Below are 19,124 nucleotides of genomic sequence, written 5' to 3' on the forward strand. Positions count from 1 at the left end.
AAAGAAAATTTCCCCCAGCACTCTGCTAGGCAAATGGAAGCACAGGCAACTATTCCAAGTATTTCGCAGCAGTACTTTTCCATTTCCACTACGAAAACATCTTAAATGTTTAAAAAACAAAATGCTTAGCTGTAATGATCGAGGACTTTTGTTCCTTCCTCCTGACACACCGCAGACACACCTAGCAAGGCACACGGATGCAGGAAGGCAGGTAAACCCTGGGGGATGCCGGAAAAAAGTCCTTTCACTTCCACAGGCAGATTTTCAGCAACACATGCCTTCAAAAACAGAGCTCGGGCTGGCTTCCAAGCCAAAGCTTCACAGAGCAGCACCAGTGCCCCCCGAGTGCTGTGTGATTTCTCCCCTGCATGCCCAGCCTGGCAGAAGCGACCCAGCGGGCTAGTGCAGAGCACGCAGCTCGTCCTAACAGCCCTTCCTGGGCCATCAGAGGAGGCTCTAAATGCTATATTTAGCCTCCAACTTTGCATTTGATTCCCTGCTAATTGGCTGGGGACTCGCAAACAGCAAGGATGATGTTACTCACACGGCTTTTCTGGAGGAAACAACGATTTGCAGCAAGCCACACGATCCCAATTTAACTGCTTGCCGGTGCAGTGACTTTTCAGACCATTTTCTGTACTTTTTTGCTCAAAGAATTAAATTTCAAATCTGAGAACGTCTGAGCCCTTAGGTGACAGGGGCAATGAATGAATTCTCGTCTGTACCAACAAAACTTCCAAGCTTTGCCTAAAGAAACAGTTTGAAGTGTTGCACATTCCTTACTCCTGCTGCCAGCTCTGGAAGGCTAGTTACGGCTAGGGACTGACTAACTGCTCTGCCCGAGATACAGCTTTTATAATTAACTCTACAGATTGATTTCTGCAGAAATCATTCTTTAACCAGGAGTTCCCTACTCCCAGAATGGCCTCTACACTGCTAAGCTATTTAAGAGGTTACCTGGGAACTTAATCAAGCGCATTAAATTTCAGTTTCATCCTTTCCACCAGAGCAATGCCCTGAATTAAATTTCATACATCGTACCTCCATGTGATATTGATATATTCGCTTGAGTTTCAGAGTGTATTGTAATTACTGATTGACTTGACTCACTCTGAATGCAGCATCTTTCTGGAAAAATACCATCTAAGCAAAAAAAAAAATGTAGATAATATTGGAGTAAATTTGTATTTCATGCCTAATTCACATGTTTGTCACCTAGAGAGATCCAAGAACAAGCTGTGCTTCTTGTCAGGAATAAACTGCTAAATAAGCATATAATTGCCTTTAAAAAAAGCACCTCACTAAGCTGTGTAACTAGAAGCATTTAGAGATTATACAGAATGAGCAGAGTTTGGGGGTGATCAGCAACACTCAGTGAGGACAAGTGTGCTGCATCGCTCACGCTGGCATTGGACAAACTCCTGCACTGTTAGGAGAAAACACAGATGCCATTTGTAAAACAGTTTAAACAAGTGTCCCTAATTATCTCAGGATTCACAACACGTTTAAATACTCCTAGAGCATTAAACTATCTACTGGAGAACACATAATGTAACATAAAAGCGTTCTTTCAAGTACTAGGAACATCTATAGTGTCATTTACTAATCTCTTGGTGACTACCCTAAAATCAAGGCAGACTGCACCGTGGAGCAGTAGAACTGAAGGCTTGGAAACTCAGATACAAAACTTACATAAGCCCAAACCCATCAGTTCTAACCCTCCTCACCCGTTTATAGATAATCAAAGCTTCCAACACATGCTACATGTGTTAGCACAATCCCTGAAAATAAAGGCTAACAACTGCACTTCAGTCTACACTACTGACTGTAGTTGATTATTTCATGTTGACTTGATTATGAAGGTAATTTTATAAAGGTGACAGACCACTACCCAACTTGAATATGTCCCAGAGGCATTTAGATTCAAAGAAATCCTAACTTTAACATGCTTGTTTTCAAAAGCACCAGCATTCATTTAGAGGAACATGCATTATACTCCCATATTCTTGGAGATAGCTAAAAAAACAATTTATGTCTAGCCTGGTTAGTTTCTTTAGGAAAGAGCAAGCTCTCATACCAAGCATGATGACTTTGACTTTTAAAAATCTATTTCTTACACATGCTTTCTTCCAGCTCTAAAAACTGGGACCTTTGCTTTTAACAAGCCATATATACCACCTGCCCTGGATGTGGGAGGATGATAACAGCACAGCTGATGCACTGGTCCCAGGGTCTGATCCAGGAGTGCAAACCACACAAGTCTACCCCAGGACAATAAAAGGTCTCCTGGATAGTATTTAATGTTTTATGTTTAGGTGCTGATCTTCATCTATTTAATAACACTGCTACTACAAATTAATAGGAAAAATTAAACTAGTCCTCCTCCTACGTGCACCTACCTATAGGTTGGTGCACATATATATATTTGAAATTAGTCTAAAGGAAGTGAGATATTTATGGGAGAACTTGAATAAACTCCAAATAATTCTGAGATGATGAACCTTATTTTCATTAAATGACCTTTGACAACTTTTGAGTACGTATTTTCCATTAGCATCCAGTTACCAACAGCAGCTAATTTGTGTGTTTTAGACCTGAACTTCCTGATGCTTTTAAAGACGTAATCGCAAGAACTGACAGCACTCCGCAGTCTTCAGGGGTTCATTCAAGTATCTAGTTGTTGACATTTAAAACATCAGTAGTATCAAAATGAAAGAGGATAGCCTAGTTCTTATATAAACCTAATTTCCTTCGTGCCATTAAGAAGTTATTAATTAAAGGATAGTCTCAGCCAGGTTCAAACTCTTCATGCATAGCCAGCTTCCTCTGATCCTAGTCTATCAGGAAGATTTTTTTGACATATTTACAATCTACTCAGGAAAAAAAAAAAAGCAATTCATCTTATAGCATATATCAGAGCAGTGGTAGTGTCTTCACAACACATCTTCCCACAACATGAATGTGCAGAGTAAATCACTGAAGCTTCACTGGGTTACTGTCTCGGAGGTTACCAGAATACCCAAGCACAAGGAAGTTACAGTTATTATGTGAAGAAGAGCCAAAGATTCATTCTCATCACTAATGACTTTCTGTCAAGTAGTTCTAGATTTCTAAGTTTTGATGCATTTGATTTACTCCCCACGTTAAGGAAAACACCGAGTTCTGCAGGCAGACAGGTCCGTAAAGGTACACCAAAGGCCAGCACTGTGTACGGCCGAAACAACCTGGGTGAGCCGTGTGCTCTTTGTTACCTGGGGACACAGGGCTTCGAGCTGGCTGGCTGACATGCGCACCAACTTCACACCTTCTTCGTTATTCGAGATGGAGCAGGCCAGGTTAGCAACCTGTGTCAGGGGAAAAGAAAACAGAACCGTTAGAACTGATTGTTACTTTCCTCTGTAGGAAACTTTTTACTCACCCCAACAGTGACCACTAAAATGCAAAGGGCCCACATCGATTTGGTTGTAACAAATTTTGAAATCACTAATGACATTTGTTCTGTCTCGAGCCATAAAACATCAGGGCATAAAACCATAGCCATACAAAGAAGACAGAGATTTGTGTTACCACCCTTTCAGCAAAGTTGTCACCAGTAAAATGGACATGAGCATCACTGCCAGCACTTGAAGTCACAGTTAAAATGCCCGCTCCAATTCAGGACTAAGACAGCAGCAATCACACAATTAAAAAAAATCCTGCTCCAATGCACTTTGGGATTAAATCTGATGCTTGTAACTATATGGAAACTCAATTTTTCTTAAAAGATTTCTACACCCTGCTGTGTGTGAACCCACAGGAACCTGCAGACAGGCACACCAAGCGATTCACGTGTGCAAGCGGTGCCGAGGTGCTGCAGAGCTCAGGCTTTGTGCAGCATCAGCAGAACCGCGCACGTCGGCTACAGGATCCCGGTGTTTGAACACACTGCTTTAAACTACTTGATGCACTTCTTATTTAGTCAAAGGCTGCAGAATAGAGAGGTGTTCCTCCAGCCCTCCATTTGTGCCGTGCTTCAAACAAAGGCACGTGCTAGTACAGGTGATTTGAAGAGCCATCCACAATCCCCTAAAATCAGAATAGCATCTCGTGATGCTACAGCTTTACTCCAAAACCTTGACCTGCTGCACAGCAGCATCCCTAAGTAGGGCATCTTGAAACAGAGGACCTTTTGTTAACAACTGCCTTTTAAGAGTACACAGGATGGGGACAGCACAGACTTTTTTGGTAATTGGAGATGTTCCTCATATCGGAGCTACTCTCAGGGGAAGGAAGTCTGAACTAAGTTACGTTTCGTGGCTGACAGGTGAATGACAAGCATGTTATTCTGAGCCATTTGAAGACAGAGCTGTAAAAATAGTACGAAGTGAACTGAGATGAACACTGAGTACTGTCCTTTCAGAGACAGAGCAACCTGCAAAAAAAAAAACAGTAAATGTGTTGTAGAAGCCCCACTGTAAACCAGCAGATGCTCGCCAGCACCACTGAACCAGATTTCTCCACATCCTTCTCTCCATAACCTGGGAAAATTCCATCCTCCCTCTAATGAAACCATCCTGTGCGTTCGTGTTCAAGTTGCTTTGAAGTAGTATCGGCAGCTACAGCGTATGCTTTCCCCCTCCCCAAGTTGTTCCCTTTACAGCAGATGTTCCCACACGGAATACATTACTGTCCCACCAGCCACATGCCAACATGCCTGCACACTCTTTCATCAATTCCATTATTAATTTTGGGACCACGGCAAGTTCCCATCGCGAGGCACGCAGCATCCTCCTCCCCCCTGAGCCAAATCAAGCTACAGAGGATGTAAAACTGTCAGCTGTCAGGACGAGAGGTAGGTTTCCAGCGCTGAACGACTCGGTAAACAGATGCAGTGGCATATATTTGGATGAAAACAAACTGAAGTTGAGAGAAAGCCTATGCAGCATCAACACGCGGCACGCGGAACTCGGCCAGCTTTCAGATACCAGTGCTTTACTTCCCAACTTTCTTTTCCACCAGCCTGCAGAGAAAAGACCTCCATATCTCTAGGTGAAGCTGCTGCAAGTCTTGAGCTCATTGCAAGGTTGTGCAGCTCGTGCCCAGCTCACCAAAGGCTCTTTTGCCTCTCCTCCGTTGGCACGTTTGCTGCAGCCCCACACCCTGCTCATCCCCTCTGCAGGGCATGACCACCGACAAGCAAACAGTAACAACTCGTCAGGAAGGGATTTTATTTTGAACAGAGGGGTTTTGTCTTCTAGATTTGCTGTATCTTAAATCCCCAGTTCACAGCGAGCTGCAGTATATTAAGCTTTTGTTTAGAGGCTCAAAAATAAAGAGACAATAAGATGCCATGATTTAAAAGTCAAATAAAGATTTTGTTGTTGTTTTAAGCACAGGTCATATTTTGGAGAAATACCAGTTTGCCAATACTTTTTATGGTCCATATTTTCACGTCATTTCTGCCTCCCCGGCAGCAGTTACAGTTTCTAGAAGTGAGAAGAACACAAAGCCCTATTGACTAGGGGCTGAATAAAAGCTACATTGAGGCACTACAAAATCAGCCTCTCCGCTATCTGGAGATGTTGTGCTCTCTCTCAAGCCAAGTGTGATGAATCAAGCACAGAGAATCCTCGCTCTGTCTGAATACAGAGAGGCAAAGAAGTTGGTAATTGAGTGTCCCCGCCATGGTACTATGAAATTTTGCTTTTTTGCACAGTCATTTTTGTACAGTCATTTTTCTCCTGAATACCTCACTGATGGCAATTCTTCTTTAGAAACTGCCCGACTGGGACTGCCAACCTTCATGAAAGAAGTGTGTGTGCTTCCGTGACTGAGCTCCTTTGGCAGTTTAAGACAATCCAGTTGCTGGCTGCCACATCCCATCCTACTTCTGTGCCTCCAAATCTCAACACTTCATTTCAGCATGCTAGTCCAAGAGAAAGCTATTCGCTCTGGCAGATTAGCTTCCCTGCCAGATTAGCACGCAAACGTCCCAGCAAACCATTTGCTGAACACCAGACCAAAGGCAGGGACGTGGGGATGACTTCAGAGCGCAATGGACCGAGCCCTACATCCACAGCAACGCAGCGCTTCCTGCACCCAGGGGCAGACGCTCTCAATCTGTTGAAAGAACTCAAACCTCTTAAAATTCAAACCTTAAATGCTATTTCAACTTATTAATCAAGTCGCAAATGACATTACAATTCCATCTTTTAAATCGTCGTTAGCTACCAGGTGCTCTATGGCTTGAATCCTGAAAGGGCACGTACCAGCTGCAGCGGGTGGCTCTACGATTAAGAAATTGAATTTTAAGAGTATCCGAAAGCACAGTTCATCAATAACTCCTGTGTGATGTTTGACAAACAGCTTCAAACTCCCTGTCAGAGGAAAGGATAAGGAACTCCCAGCCAGTTATCTGGCACGTGCACATAATACATAGAGTTTTGCAGCCCAGATGAAGATCAAATGTGACTAAATTTGTTCTAAAGCATGCAGAGCACCTGGAGATCACATATATTTCTTTCAAATAAAACAGAGCACCTCAAGCAAACAGAAGTTCCCTTTAAATCAAATGGAAATGAAATAGTTTTTCCATCTCGCCAACAACGTAGCTGACTGACATAGTAAGTGGTCAGATTTGATTTAGAAAGAACACTTGTGCTTGAGAGCAAAATAGCAATTGAATTCCCGCTGCATTTGTTCATTCTTACCATTCAATATCATCAAGCCCCTTTACATAAGCACTGCTGGCACAGGCATCAAAGGAGACAAAAAAAAATTGCAAATAATGTAATCAGCCATAATGACCAATTTCTTGAAAGAAGTTAAAAATACATAGGGAGATGAGGACGGGCTGGAGAAGTGAGAGCGAGGCGGCTCAGATACCTCTTGCAGCACAGACCAAATTAAAAGCCTCGTTTTGATGCAGTATGAGGACTCGAACAGTGGAGTACACAGCCACATCCCAGAGACTGCCTCACGTACCCTAAAGGGCCGGACAGACCCCACACAGCTGCAGTTTGGATGGATGAGCTTCAGCCCAGCCCAAGGACAAAGGCGCCGGGCAGCAGCAGGATGCGTGCGGGCACAGCCACGTCAGCACCACTCCTTGCTACAAACTAAGGAATCGTGCCGAGTGAAACCCCAAGCTGGATGAACTGATCTGCTTCTGGAACTCAAATGGGATTGTTATTAGCGATGACACGGGAGCACTGCGAGACAAGGGACGCCTTTGGAGGCGGCACTGGTCAACCAATTCCTCCCAGCGGCAGGCCCGTGCAAAGGGTCAGCCAGAAGTCATTACCAACAAGAAATGTTTCCAAAATTAAAAAATAGAGAAAAATCACGCCATCTGTCACAGAGATCCCATCTTCAATTCTAGTTAGTTTTCTGCAGAATTTTCTATTTTTAATCGCGAAGAGTCCTGGTATTTTTACAGCAATTTTTTCCTCCATTAGCAACAATTTGCCAGCCCACGTGTGTGGTGCCGGCTGTTCTAGACAATTGCCTCCTCTGACATTAGGAAGGTTTCACCTTTTTCACCTGAAGTTATGTATTTATTTATTTATTTTTTTACCTTAAAGTTTGTTCTGATGCCAGTTAAGGAGCTGTGTCTTCCAGCAACACAAAGACTCCAGCAGCCTCACCTCTTGGGATCATCACCAAACTTCTCAATTACACTGTTGGAAATTTTGAAGAAATACAGCCGCAGCTTTGCAGCAGTTAAACTGCCTCTGCACTGGACAGCCTAGCTTAGGGAGAGGGGTTACTTTATACAGGACTGTTTATTAAAGTCTTAACAAAATGTTTTTTTCAATAAAATACAAAAAGCGCAGGAGAAAAAAAGAACCGTAACCTAACACATTAACTCTTCTTTTTTTTTTTCCCCCCCCCCAAGGATTTTGAAGGCTGATACTGAAAACTTGCATCACAATTTTTGCTTTGTGCATGTGGACTGACTTCAAAGTAGCAGCACCGAGCTTCTCCTTGCTTACAGGTCGTATTTTCAGCACAACTTCAGAAAGCCAAACGCACCAAGCGCTCTGAAGTGGGTGCTGCATGCAACCAGCCAGCAGGCGTAGCCCCCAGAAGGCTCTGTAGTGTTTGCTGTTCCATAATTTACTTCAAATTGGCAGAGCCTGCCCCAGCCACACGGCACCGTTATAAATAAGGGTTATATATCGCTATGCAGGAGACACTAATTGAATTTAAGAGTCTGACTATTCTTGCTTTGAAGCCACAGTTGAAAAAATACCATTGCAGAGTTTTCAGAGTCTTCCTATGGAAAAAACATTTCACATCAACCAGTATCCTGTCGCAAGCGATGCCCACAAACCCCAAGCAAAAATAACACAAAAGCCATGTTCCTTTATGCACAGGTGATTCAGGAATTTCAGTAACGTGGAAACAAAGCTTTCAAAAAGTGCCCTGTAACATTTTAATTTCTGATTAAACTTCAAAATTTCTGCCTTTTTTTTTTTTAACTACAATTTCTCTGGGAATCCAAACTCCTGCTTTTACAAGCTAAAATTGCCCACTTTAGATGATTAAAAAAAAAAAAAAGACAAGCAGCCATCAGATACTTTCCTCTTGAGGACCTGCCACAGAAAAGTATATCAGATGCTCACAGATTACATGTGCTGTAGCTGAAAGTTTTTCCTCCCCCATGTTAAGAAAACAGTGCAATGCAGGATGGTCAAAGCCCCAGAAATTCATTTAACTGCAGAAACAACTGTTCTGGCAAACGTGGCAACTGTGTACTTCCAGAAGAGATGTGTAAATTATGCAATTTCCACCTATCTCGGAAATAAAGGCTTTTATTATTCAGCAAGTCCCTATATTTATTAATTTGTTTATATACCACAATATTCAGGATGATTCAAGATAAATGCCAGCATTCTACCGCCCAGCCCTACAAGGCACTGCGTGAGTGAGCTTGCCCTCTGCCTACAGCTCTGCGAGCGCCCCAGTTTTGCAGAGGCACGGCCAATTAGGAATTAGGCAGAGCAGCTCCACTGCTGGTGTGTGCGGAGGGATGGCAGCGAGGACGTCCGCCCAGGTCCGCAGGGACTTGGAGCAAGTCACCAGGAGTCCTGCTGTCAAGTGCTCCGTGATTTGATATGACTTAAGTAGTTGCAAGTGGCTGCAGCTCCGTAGCAGGTGCCTTGCAAGAGATTGTTGTGGGCACCCATATCCTAGTGTATTAACTTAAAATAGTAAAGGCTTTAAATAAAACAAGCCACATGCATAGAAAAACTCCAGACGTAAAGCACCGTGGGGAACGATGGACTAAAACTGAGATAAGGGCTATTTCTAGAGCGCTGCAAACTCATGATTACTCTCGCGCAGAAGATGATAGCAATTTCAATATCAAGTTTTGTTATAAACACATGGTTGGGAAATTTAACCTAGACGGAACAAAACTGGCAAGCAAACTGTTTTCCTTTTTCATTCAACAGTTCACAGGCAATGAGGAATGGGGGTTGTGAACAATGAGCAATGGTTGCGTTGTGAACTTTCTGCTCCCCATAATTTTGAAGCATCCACTTCATATTTTCACAGCAACCTTGCTCTTGAGATAAAATCTCAAAACTTACATACTGTAAGCTGTGTCTGGGTGCATAAAGATCTAGTTAATGAAGAAAGCGTCACGTTTGGCTCTCAACCCAGATGAGCTGTCTGCAACTGCCTCACCAGCTATCCAGTGCTGTCCCGTGAAAGCCCTGTTCAACACTGGTGAGCATCTTCCATACCACAAGAAAACATCTTTCTCCAACAGTCAATCTCACATGTTGCCAAAGCTGCACAGAAAAAGGCACTTTTTCATGTAGTTCTGGAAATAAAGTGGTTTTGCACCATGACAAACTGAACTGGGCTCCATTAACAGAGCAGCAAGCACGGAAGGGAGAGCGCTTCTCCCTCTCTTGCAATTCCCATCTGCAATCAAAGAGGGTGGAAGAGGTGTGCAAAGAGGTGTGTATCTACAGCATAAAACACGCAGTATGTGCTAACTGTACAGAAATACCTTTATTCCCATCCTGGTAGATTATCTTTTCTACTGACCTGACCTAGAGAGCAGAGCTGGTAAAGGAGAACCAGTGTACGACGTGGGCACCGTGCCCCTCGGAGCTGCAGCTGGAGCAGCAGATGTAACGATTGGCACGGGAGCTATTCCTTCCTCAAACAAACAAGCTAAAGTGATAAAATGTTGTTATAAGCACAAAACACATTAGTTACACAAGCTGATCTGAGCTACCATGACAGAAATCACACCACTGGTACGTAGTATGGATCTGATCCTAAGCAATAGCAAATCCTCACCTCGGATGCCTCTTAGCAACACAGATGTTTTTCTGTAAAATCAAAGCATTTCTAATAGTGCTATCTGGACACTACCCGGATAAGTATCTTTATCCGAAAAAGCCTCTGTGTTTATGAAACTGGAGATCTTTCCTATCTCGCTTTGCTTATCGCTCAGCACGCTGTGTTATCATCTTACCGAAGGTTTCCAGCTTGATACCTATCGTTAGCTGTTTAAACCAGTTTTTGGTGATTCAGCCACCTGCTCGTGGCAAATTTAATGGGAATTATAAATACATTATGCTCTTGACGAAGGTGACAAAATACTAAGAGGAATGAGCTCTACACAGACTTCAGGCAACTCCTTGATGGCACTACATGACTAATAGTCCAATATTGCTAATGAGTAAGATGATGAAAATCCAGTATTGCATCAAGGTTTTTAATATATTAAGAATTAAAACATTTATGCCACATCTATAAATATTGTACCCAAAAAGCTATTTTAAAACACTGTTCAAAATCCAAAGACTCAAATATCTGGATAAAACTCCAGTGCTTTCTACCTACCTCTGAAGCCATCACACCAACAGCACCCGTGCTCAGCCATGCTTACATTTCCTGACAGATTTTAGGGAATTCCCCTGCCCTACCAAATGCTTTTTCCAAAGGAAGAAGGAAGAGAGGAAATACACAGCTGCTTCTAGCAGGGTAAAAGGACATTAGCACAGTTTTCCAGACCCTAACACCACTCACCTCCAATTTCTATGCCCTTGGCCCAAGAGGTTAAGGGCCAAGCCCCTCACTCTCAGCAATCACACGGATAACGTAACGACTGTCCGTGGGGAAAAGGAACAGCAGAAATGCCTCTCCTCCAGGGAGCAGTAGCTAACCAGGGTGATTTTCAACCAGAAGAACATGTCTCCAAAACCCAATCACTGTCCGGATACATGAGGGTTTAACTTCTTCAATCACTTCACCCCTCCATTAGTTTCCCTGTTAGATTGATTACTTTGCTTCTGGTATGTGTATTTGTGATAGAATCTAGATAGAAAGATTATGCTAAAGTCTCTTATTATTCTTTCTTCCAGATTTCTTCCTACTGGATTTTCAATCTCCACCACCATTCCTCAAGCCCTATCATACGCAATTTGATGTAGCATGGAACATGGGCTGAAAAAAAAAACCCTTACAAAACCAAAAGTCACCCTATTAAAGGTCACTTCATTTTATTTATGTATGCTGGAATAAACTTGTACATGCAGTTTTGTTGGAAAATTAACTTTTTTTTTTGCTGAGGCTTTCCTACTTTGCTGATTATGAATGTGTATAAGGAAAGCATGTTTTATGAGTAAAACTTAATTTATTTATGAATTAGTTGACTAATCAAATGAACTTGCAAGGGAAGTGCATCGGTTCTTGAAGAGTGTCAGATTTTAGAGGGCATATTAGAGTTATGCTGGTCATTTACTGAAGACATTTGTTTTAAATTGCTGCCAAGGTTATCCATAGACAAATTAGAGAAAACGTGCTTGTTCTTTGGAAGAGCTATTTTGCTGTGTGTCTTAAAACGGGAAATTACTCTCAAGTCGAACCAACTCTGCCTCTCCTCTCCAGACCATAGCACAAGGACATTTCTCTTGCAATACACACTTATCTTCAAAGTAAAAGCAAGATGATGACAAACTTCAGTTTGCAGATTTTCTCCCCCCCTGTAAATTAGCTCACTGAAGAGGAAAAACAGGAGCTCAGACACCATGGTAATGACTGATAATGAGCCTAGCCTGGTAAATGCCAAGCTTTGAGACTAATATACCCCAAAATTCAGAAAAGCATTTCACGTCAGTGTTTGATTTGGGTGTCAAGGGCTGTGCACTTTTCTCCCAACACTTGTTTGTCTTTCAGTATTGATACATACCTCTAATGGCAAGCATGAAGAAAGGATATTTAAAGAATGAGCAAAGCCAGTCCCCTCCCGCCTCCAAAGATGCTAGTTTTATACACGTTATATAGCTTTGGAAATCAGTTAAATAACAGACAACAAATTATAATCCTATGAGCCCAGATTTATGTCTAGACCTGCTAGTCCTGTGCTTCATTTTTAATAAGTGTGCACAATGTCCAAACTTTAACCTTTCTACCTTAGTAGAAAGATAACTGGCTGCACCGAGGTAAGTTGCATCTCATGACCACAGGATAGGCAAACCTCAGTTTTTCAAAACCTTTGTGTCTCAAGCCATTCTCCAGGTGCCCAAAGCTAGCTGTTATTTTAAACCCCAAGCTATGCTTCACCCACTTCAGATTTTTTAAAAGCCTTTCACATGAAGAGAAGAAAAAAAAAATACAACATGAAAAACAAAAAACCCAACCCCGCAGCTGTTAGGCTCCCTGAAGAACATACAGGCTGCAAGTATGAACAAATCAGGGTAAATGGTAAAAAAGAAAAAAAAAAAAAAAAAAAAAAAAAAAAGAGAGAGAGACAAAAAAACGTAAGTGTGCAAGGCTTTGGGCTTTTGGAGCATGGTATTTTTAGACTGAGGTCTGAAGAATTATTCCAGAGTACTGGGCTAGACAGTTAGGGCAACAGAAGGGGAAAATGTCAGCATGAGAGGCTATGGATAGCTTACGGAGTTAAAAGTGCCCAAATGTGATTCTTTCCAAGCAAATAAATTTGCAGTCTGCATCTGTTCATGGGTTTTCACTGGAGATGAGAAAATCATCTCTCTGTATGCAAAATACAACCCAATGCATTAAAAAAGGCAGCAGATAAATTAAAGTAATTGGGAAAAAAATGATGCTTATGAAATATCATTGAGAGCGTTCACCTCCCTGCTCTTATCAAAGTTTCTCCAAGAGAGATTTAAGAATAAAATTCAAGTCAGGAAAAACATCTGACACAGGGTACTGGACTCGTTCCTGTACAAGATTATTCTCTATTTTCAAGAAACTACAAACTCTCCTTTTCCAAAATACTCTTCAGCAAGCAAACGGCTATTGTGAGCTTTTACCTGTACTCTGTCCTCAACTGTCTTTTCACTACCTAATTTCTTAAGGTCTGAAAAAACTTTTAAATTAAGATTACACACTACAGGGACAAATCAAAATCTAATTTTTATTTTTTCTAGAGCATTCAATGGTGTAGCAAAATGTTTCTTCTCTGACATTTATGGCTTTCTCACTTTTCTGAGAATAGCCAGAAGTGCCATTACGGCGGCTGCAGCGAGCGGCAGGGAGGCGGTTTGTACATAAGCACACTTCAAAGACTGGGATGAGTGAAAAGTCAGCCCCGTGCTAAGTGACAACACTGAAAAACAAGCACCGCATTTCAGGACAGTCGAGTTTCTAGGATGAAAAATTTAATTTAAGGATGTATCCTTCCTCAAGAGCAAAGTTAGGGGTTTGAGAGCCACGGCTGCTTCAGCCACCCCCAGAAAACCCAGCAGAACATAAGGAGACACTTTACAATCAGTAAATTAGGAAGACTTTCAGAGTTCACAAGTAAATTTACCTCTCTCTTGCACTGGTTCCCGAAGTGCTATCTCTTCCATTATTCTCATCTCCTGCGTTTAAATCAGCTTCTCTATCCCCGAATCAGGCTCGGGAAGAGTGCTAGCTAGTTAATGGGCTGTTAGTGCAATTCTGAAAGCTATCTTGGAAATATATTATTCATCTGATCTCACTATTTCACCATTTCTCAGTTTTCAAAAAACAGGATAAGGGGGCTGTTATTTAACCACAAGAGAAAAATTAAATGGAAGCTCGTTTGGATCTGGCTTTGGCATGGCTCATCTAAAAGATACAGACCCAGAGGGCAAAGCAGACTGCTGGGGTCATTACTTATGTTGGCTGAATTTGTCTGCCTGGCCTTTAGGAACTACAAAAGCTAGGCAGTGGTTTGCTGCCAAGAAGGGAAGATTTTAAAAATAAAAATACCCCAACTGCATGCCTGGATATCTTTGTAGCTGCTTGGAGGGCCCATGAACACCTCTACAGTGCAGGAGCAAGAGCTCCCCATGCTAACCCAGGGCAGAGCCAGCTCTGTTTAGGCGATACCTGCAATAGTTTAGTGACAAAAATAAAATAAAACCAAGTCCCCTCTAGTGCCTGGTTCACCAGGAACACAGCACTGGCTCCTCCAGGTCCCAGGACAGAGCACTGGGTACCACAACTGAGCTGCAAAACTTTTAATTAATTCAGCTGGGAATCCTCCAAGTTGCCTCTTGCAGCCCGCATCTCTGATGCACATTTCTTCCCTTTTCCTAGTATTAAAGGAAAGGGCACATTCTGTTCTGCGTCTAAAACACAGGAGCCTGTCAGTCACGGTGTGCTACACACCAGCACCCGATGCTGCACTGCAGCTGTTTTGTCACATTTGATGCCCTGAGTCACCCAGCAGTGCCTCGGAGGGTGGTTACGGGAAACTCCCCGGCACACTGATCTCCCCCTGAACACAGGTGGAAGCAATCACTCCTAACCTCACCACGTGGAACATCTCCTCTTCTGCTCTTACACAGCCTCTGTTGTTTCTCTGGGTATCTGCAGTTGGGTTTTCTGCCCGAGAGCAGACTGGTAGGGGAAGTCACCAACACCCCTCTCCATTCTGGCAGAGGCATGCAGAGATGCTGTAAGTGCATCCCGTCCCACCCCGACGTGCCTTCCTTCACCGTGAATTTGACACCAGATGACTCCGCAGCCGCTCTCTGTCCCCCTGAGAGAGGGGCTCGCCAGGAGTACTATTCCCCTCCTAAGCTAAGCAGCAATATTAATCCAGCTACATTCACGGAAGAGGCTCATAAGTCACCCAAGTCATGCTACTCTGTAGTTACAGTTACATTTTAGACAGCAAAAGCAATAAGCAAGCCTTCAAAAAATTGTTTCTGAAGCACATCATTTCAGCAGAACCTTTTGCTATCAGTCAGAAATATTGTTTAACACATATTTCCACAGGAGCAGCCCTTCTTGAAAGGCAGGCTGTTTGCCTGAATAGAGGTTCTGTAAAATCCATTTGCAGTTTGGCATTTTGCACACAAGGTAAGGTCAGTAAAAACCATCCTTGCACGCCAATGCCTACAGCTACCCACTGCTTTCCAGAAGCCACACGTAACGTGAGCGGGCAGGGAGCGAGGGGAAGGATGCAGCAGGGCACCTGCTCCTCTGCCTCTGCTGATAAATGTCTTGTGTGGGTGCTGTGCATCCCTTGAAGAGGTGAAACTACAGCAGAAGACGCACAAATTAGCTCTGTAACGTAAGAGGGGAGGCTTTAGGCAGAGCCCCCTGCAAAGCGTTCCCACCCCCTGACATGGGACGGCCGCCTCGGCGCTGCGGTGCCCTCCCCCTGCTGCTCTGCCACACAACCAAAAGCCATGAGTCACTATTTAGGATTAAATAACTTTGAAACTACATCAGGATGGCATTTACACTGAAACAAGTCAGGCCAACCAAGAAGAACTGAGAACTTCAAAAAAAATGAAGATATTCCTGACCTCCCCAGCAGCCCTGAAGAGCTGGATTAGCTCCGTGTACCCAAGGCTATGGGACAGTTCCCATGCGCTGTGCTCAGCGCCCCTAAGGCTTCAAAAAGGAGCCAAAATACAACAAGAGGAGTCAGAGACTATGCTTTCTGATAGTAGGTAAGCCTTATTCTTGAGTAATTTAAATCTGTCAAGTCGCATGAAGCAAGTCCCGATGAGCCTAAGAGCTGCACGGGCTCAATTACAGTTCAGAAGCAGTGACACTACGACACCAAAAATATGCTAGGCACTTTCTGACAGTTTCTGGGTATCTGCTGGGGTTAAACACAATGAGCAAGCAGATGCCTCCAAGTGCAGTGAAATGCACAGGAATTTTTTGAAGTTTATTCCTGATGGCATGTTTCTTCAGCAATAACTGGAGATGTTTGTTTGCTCCTTGGCATTTAGCATGAACATGCACAAAACCGTCATGAAAAAAATGGCAAGAGGACAAGGTTACCAAAATTTTATAAATACCAGGCATGAACTTAGCTTTCTCTTTTAAATGCACTTATCTGTTGTAAAGTATTACCCATCATGGTAGACTAATGGACTTTAATGCATTTTAGTTAAGACTCAGTCTCATGCAAGTTAAATGCTCCCACCGATTAGCTTTAATGTGTGCAGCAACATGTGTTCAACAGCCTTTGTTTCTTTTATTAGGAAAAGGTGGGAGGGATTTGGTTTTGTTGTTGGAATATTATTATTTTTTTTATGCCCATTGTCTGCTCTTGACACACATGCAAGCAGGTCTTCATCATGGAGCCTTCATTTAAAAGGCCTATTCACAGGCACTGAGATTTTACAGAAAAAAAAAAAGAAAGAAAAAAACTCCAGGCTTCAAGCAACAGGTAAAATGAAGGTCATGCCACCATCTCCCTTACACCGGATCTTTTTAAAGTAAAAGTAACGGTATAACATACTTACATTATATAATCTCTAAAATTACACGGGCTATGTAGCAGTAGCTGCAACAAGCTTACATTTTTTTTAATATTAAATTGTATTTAAATCCATTAAAATAAAACTAGAAATCGAACTTACTTTCTACTATTTTCTTTTTACGTGTTTACTAGTTGTTTCAACAGAACTGAAAATAGTATTTTGCTCAGTTTTGCCTTAATTTAAGGAGTGCTAATTTAATTTTAATTCGTACCATCTTACCTCAATCAATTTATTGGCATGTTCACGGAAAACCTGGGCATATTCTTTAACTTCTTTTTCGTTCCCATTCTTGGCAGCTTCAATCAATACTAGAAGTGGAACATTTGTTTCCAGAAAAGAATCTGATACATGGTCCATAACAGCTTTGCGGAGCTGAAATAAAAATGAAAGAATGAGTAATTTTTCACTAGTGTTCCACTGCTATTTTCCTTTCACTGTATTAATATATAAAGCTTAAGTACTTCTGGTGTTGATCCTTCTTTCTTTGTGTGACCAAGATTTTCTCTGGTCTAAGTCTTGTCTATACACTTTTTGCTTCAATTTAAATTAAATCTCCTTAAAAAAATGGATTAGTTATACAAGTGCGAGTCACCAGCTTGGCCACAAATATTGATTTAGCAACTCATATTGGTTTTGCCTGAGCAAATTTGCCACTTTCCCTCAGCTGATTAAGTAACATGCTGATTTAGCTTTTAATTTTTTCCTACTAGAATAAAAATATTTTTGAATAAGCTTGATCCATATTCACATTTACTTGAAAAAGGGAATGTGCTGCTATAAAAAAACAGAGAAAAAACAACTGACATTACATTACAGTTCTCAATGCAAATAAGCTCTGTAAGACCAACAGAATTATAAAATGTAACTGGTTATGTTTAAAAGCCATAAAATATGATCTTTGTTTTTTGTTTTTTAATTTTTTATCCCTTTTGCCATGAGGATGGTAAAGAATCCAACACCTTTATCCCACAGTTAACAGGGCTACATCTCCACCCCACGCTGCCATATGAACCAGGTACTGGAAGTTTCTAGCTTTTAATTCACTTTTTAATTCGCAAGAAGCAGGCAAGCCCTTTACAGTTGGAAGCAAATCAACAGATGAAATACTTCCAAGGGAGGAAACATGCAGAAACGCATCCATTTGTTTCAACGAGTATTAACTTCACACATTAATTACCTGTCTACGCAAGTCTCTGGTCTTTTTGGTCATTTTATCGATCGCAGAGTTCAGCGCATCGCTTCTTTCCTTACGTCCAGCCTGAAAAACAAGAGGCAGATGTCAAAAGGTGTTCAGGGTCCCCAAATAAAACCAGTATTATTCATTTCAAGACCGTCAGCTTCCTTACTGATGTAAGAGATCACACAGGTCAGAAGCAGAGCCCCTGCCTCCCTGCTCCAGCACCATTCCTCCTGGCAGGTTTCAGCAGCTCAGGAGCATCTGACAACAGAAGGCTGCATCTTTAGCACTCATCAGCTCCCTTTCTGGAAAAAAGGATGATTTCCTACACTGAGACTGCTTTTTGCTCCTCAGCAGCCAGAGCCCATATTCAAGCTGCAAGTTTGAGATTTCTCCGACAGCTCTGTCAACAACCACACGGTTTGCCCTGGATCTCAAGCCCCAAACAGCTCTCCCTGCTTCAGCCCTCAGTCTTTCCCCACCTTGGCTGCTGAGATCTCCCACGTCGATGGGTTGGACCCAAATACTCCCACGCTGCAGATGAGGCAGGGTGCGAGCAGCCCTGGGGGCTGTGCAGCCCATGCACCGGAGCTCCCTTGCACAGCTTCAGGCCTGACTATCACAGAAGGCTGTTCTTGAGCAGCCAATTGTAAGCCAGAAATCAATTATATTAAGGTAAAATCCTTATAAGACATTTGTCAGGGATGAAATCCAACATCAAATAAGTATCCAGGCTCACCCGCTGGGAGCTGGATCTCACCGAGGCTCGATGCAGCAGGTTTCACATTAGCAGCGTTGTTAAAAGACAGAAAGGGGACAAGGTGCAGTGGCAGCTTCTCTGCCCCTAAGCAGATGGTGGGCTAAAAATGTCCTAGTATGGACCAAAATGGGAGAGCCAGACACAACAGTGGTGGCGTTACAGTGTCACAAGGAGGTTTTTTGTTTTTTTTTTTTTTTTTTCCTACGTAATAACGGCTGGTACGAGAGTTTTATGCAGCACATTTTATGTGACCACAAACTAATTTCTGAACTTCTACGCCATGATCAGGATAATTGTCCTGGTGGGAAATAAACAGATAAATCAATTTGCAGCACTAAAGCGAAGGCATGCCAATAAGCAGTTCTGCAGATGCCAGGCTGGTTTGAAGCCCTTGCACAGGCAGCCTTGAATCTAAAACACGAAGCAGAAATAAAAATTAAACAAAAACCGAGAG

The 19,124-nt window shown here is 42.5% G+C and overlaps 1 protein-coding gene across 2 annotated transcripts in view; it reads right to left on the minus strand.

Annotated features, from left to right (window-relative positions):
* Positions 1-19,124, minus strand: part of CTNNA1 (catenin alpha 1) — a 111,574-nt gene that overhangs the window by 28,347 nt on the left and 64,103 nt on the right. For both annotated transcript variants that reach the window (XM_068698147.1, XM_068698148.1), the window contains 3 exons: positions 17,911-17,991; positions 16,953-17,105; positions 3,252-3,344 (listed from right to left, as the gene is read on the minus strand). In XM_068698147.1, the coding sequence (XP_068554248.1) occupies positions 3,252-3,344; positions 16,953-17,105; positions 17,911-17,991 (327 nt within the window). The remainder of the gene's footprint in view (positions 1-3,251; positions 3,345-16,952; positions 17,106-17,910; positions 17,992-19,124) is intronic.

The sequence above is a fragment of the Anas acuta genome, chromosome 14 (assembly GCF_963932015.1).
Source record: "Anas acuta chromosome 14, bAnaAcu1.1, whole genome shotgun sequence".
NCBI classification, from domain to species: Eukaryota; Metazoa; Chordata; class Aves; order Anseriformes; family Anatidae; genus Anas; species Anas acuta.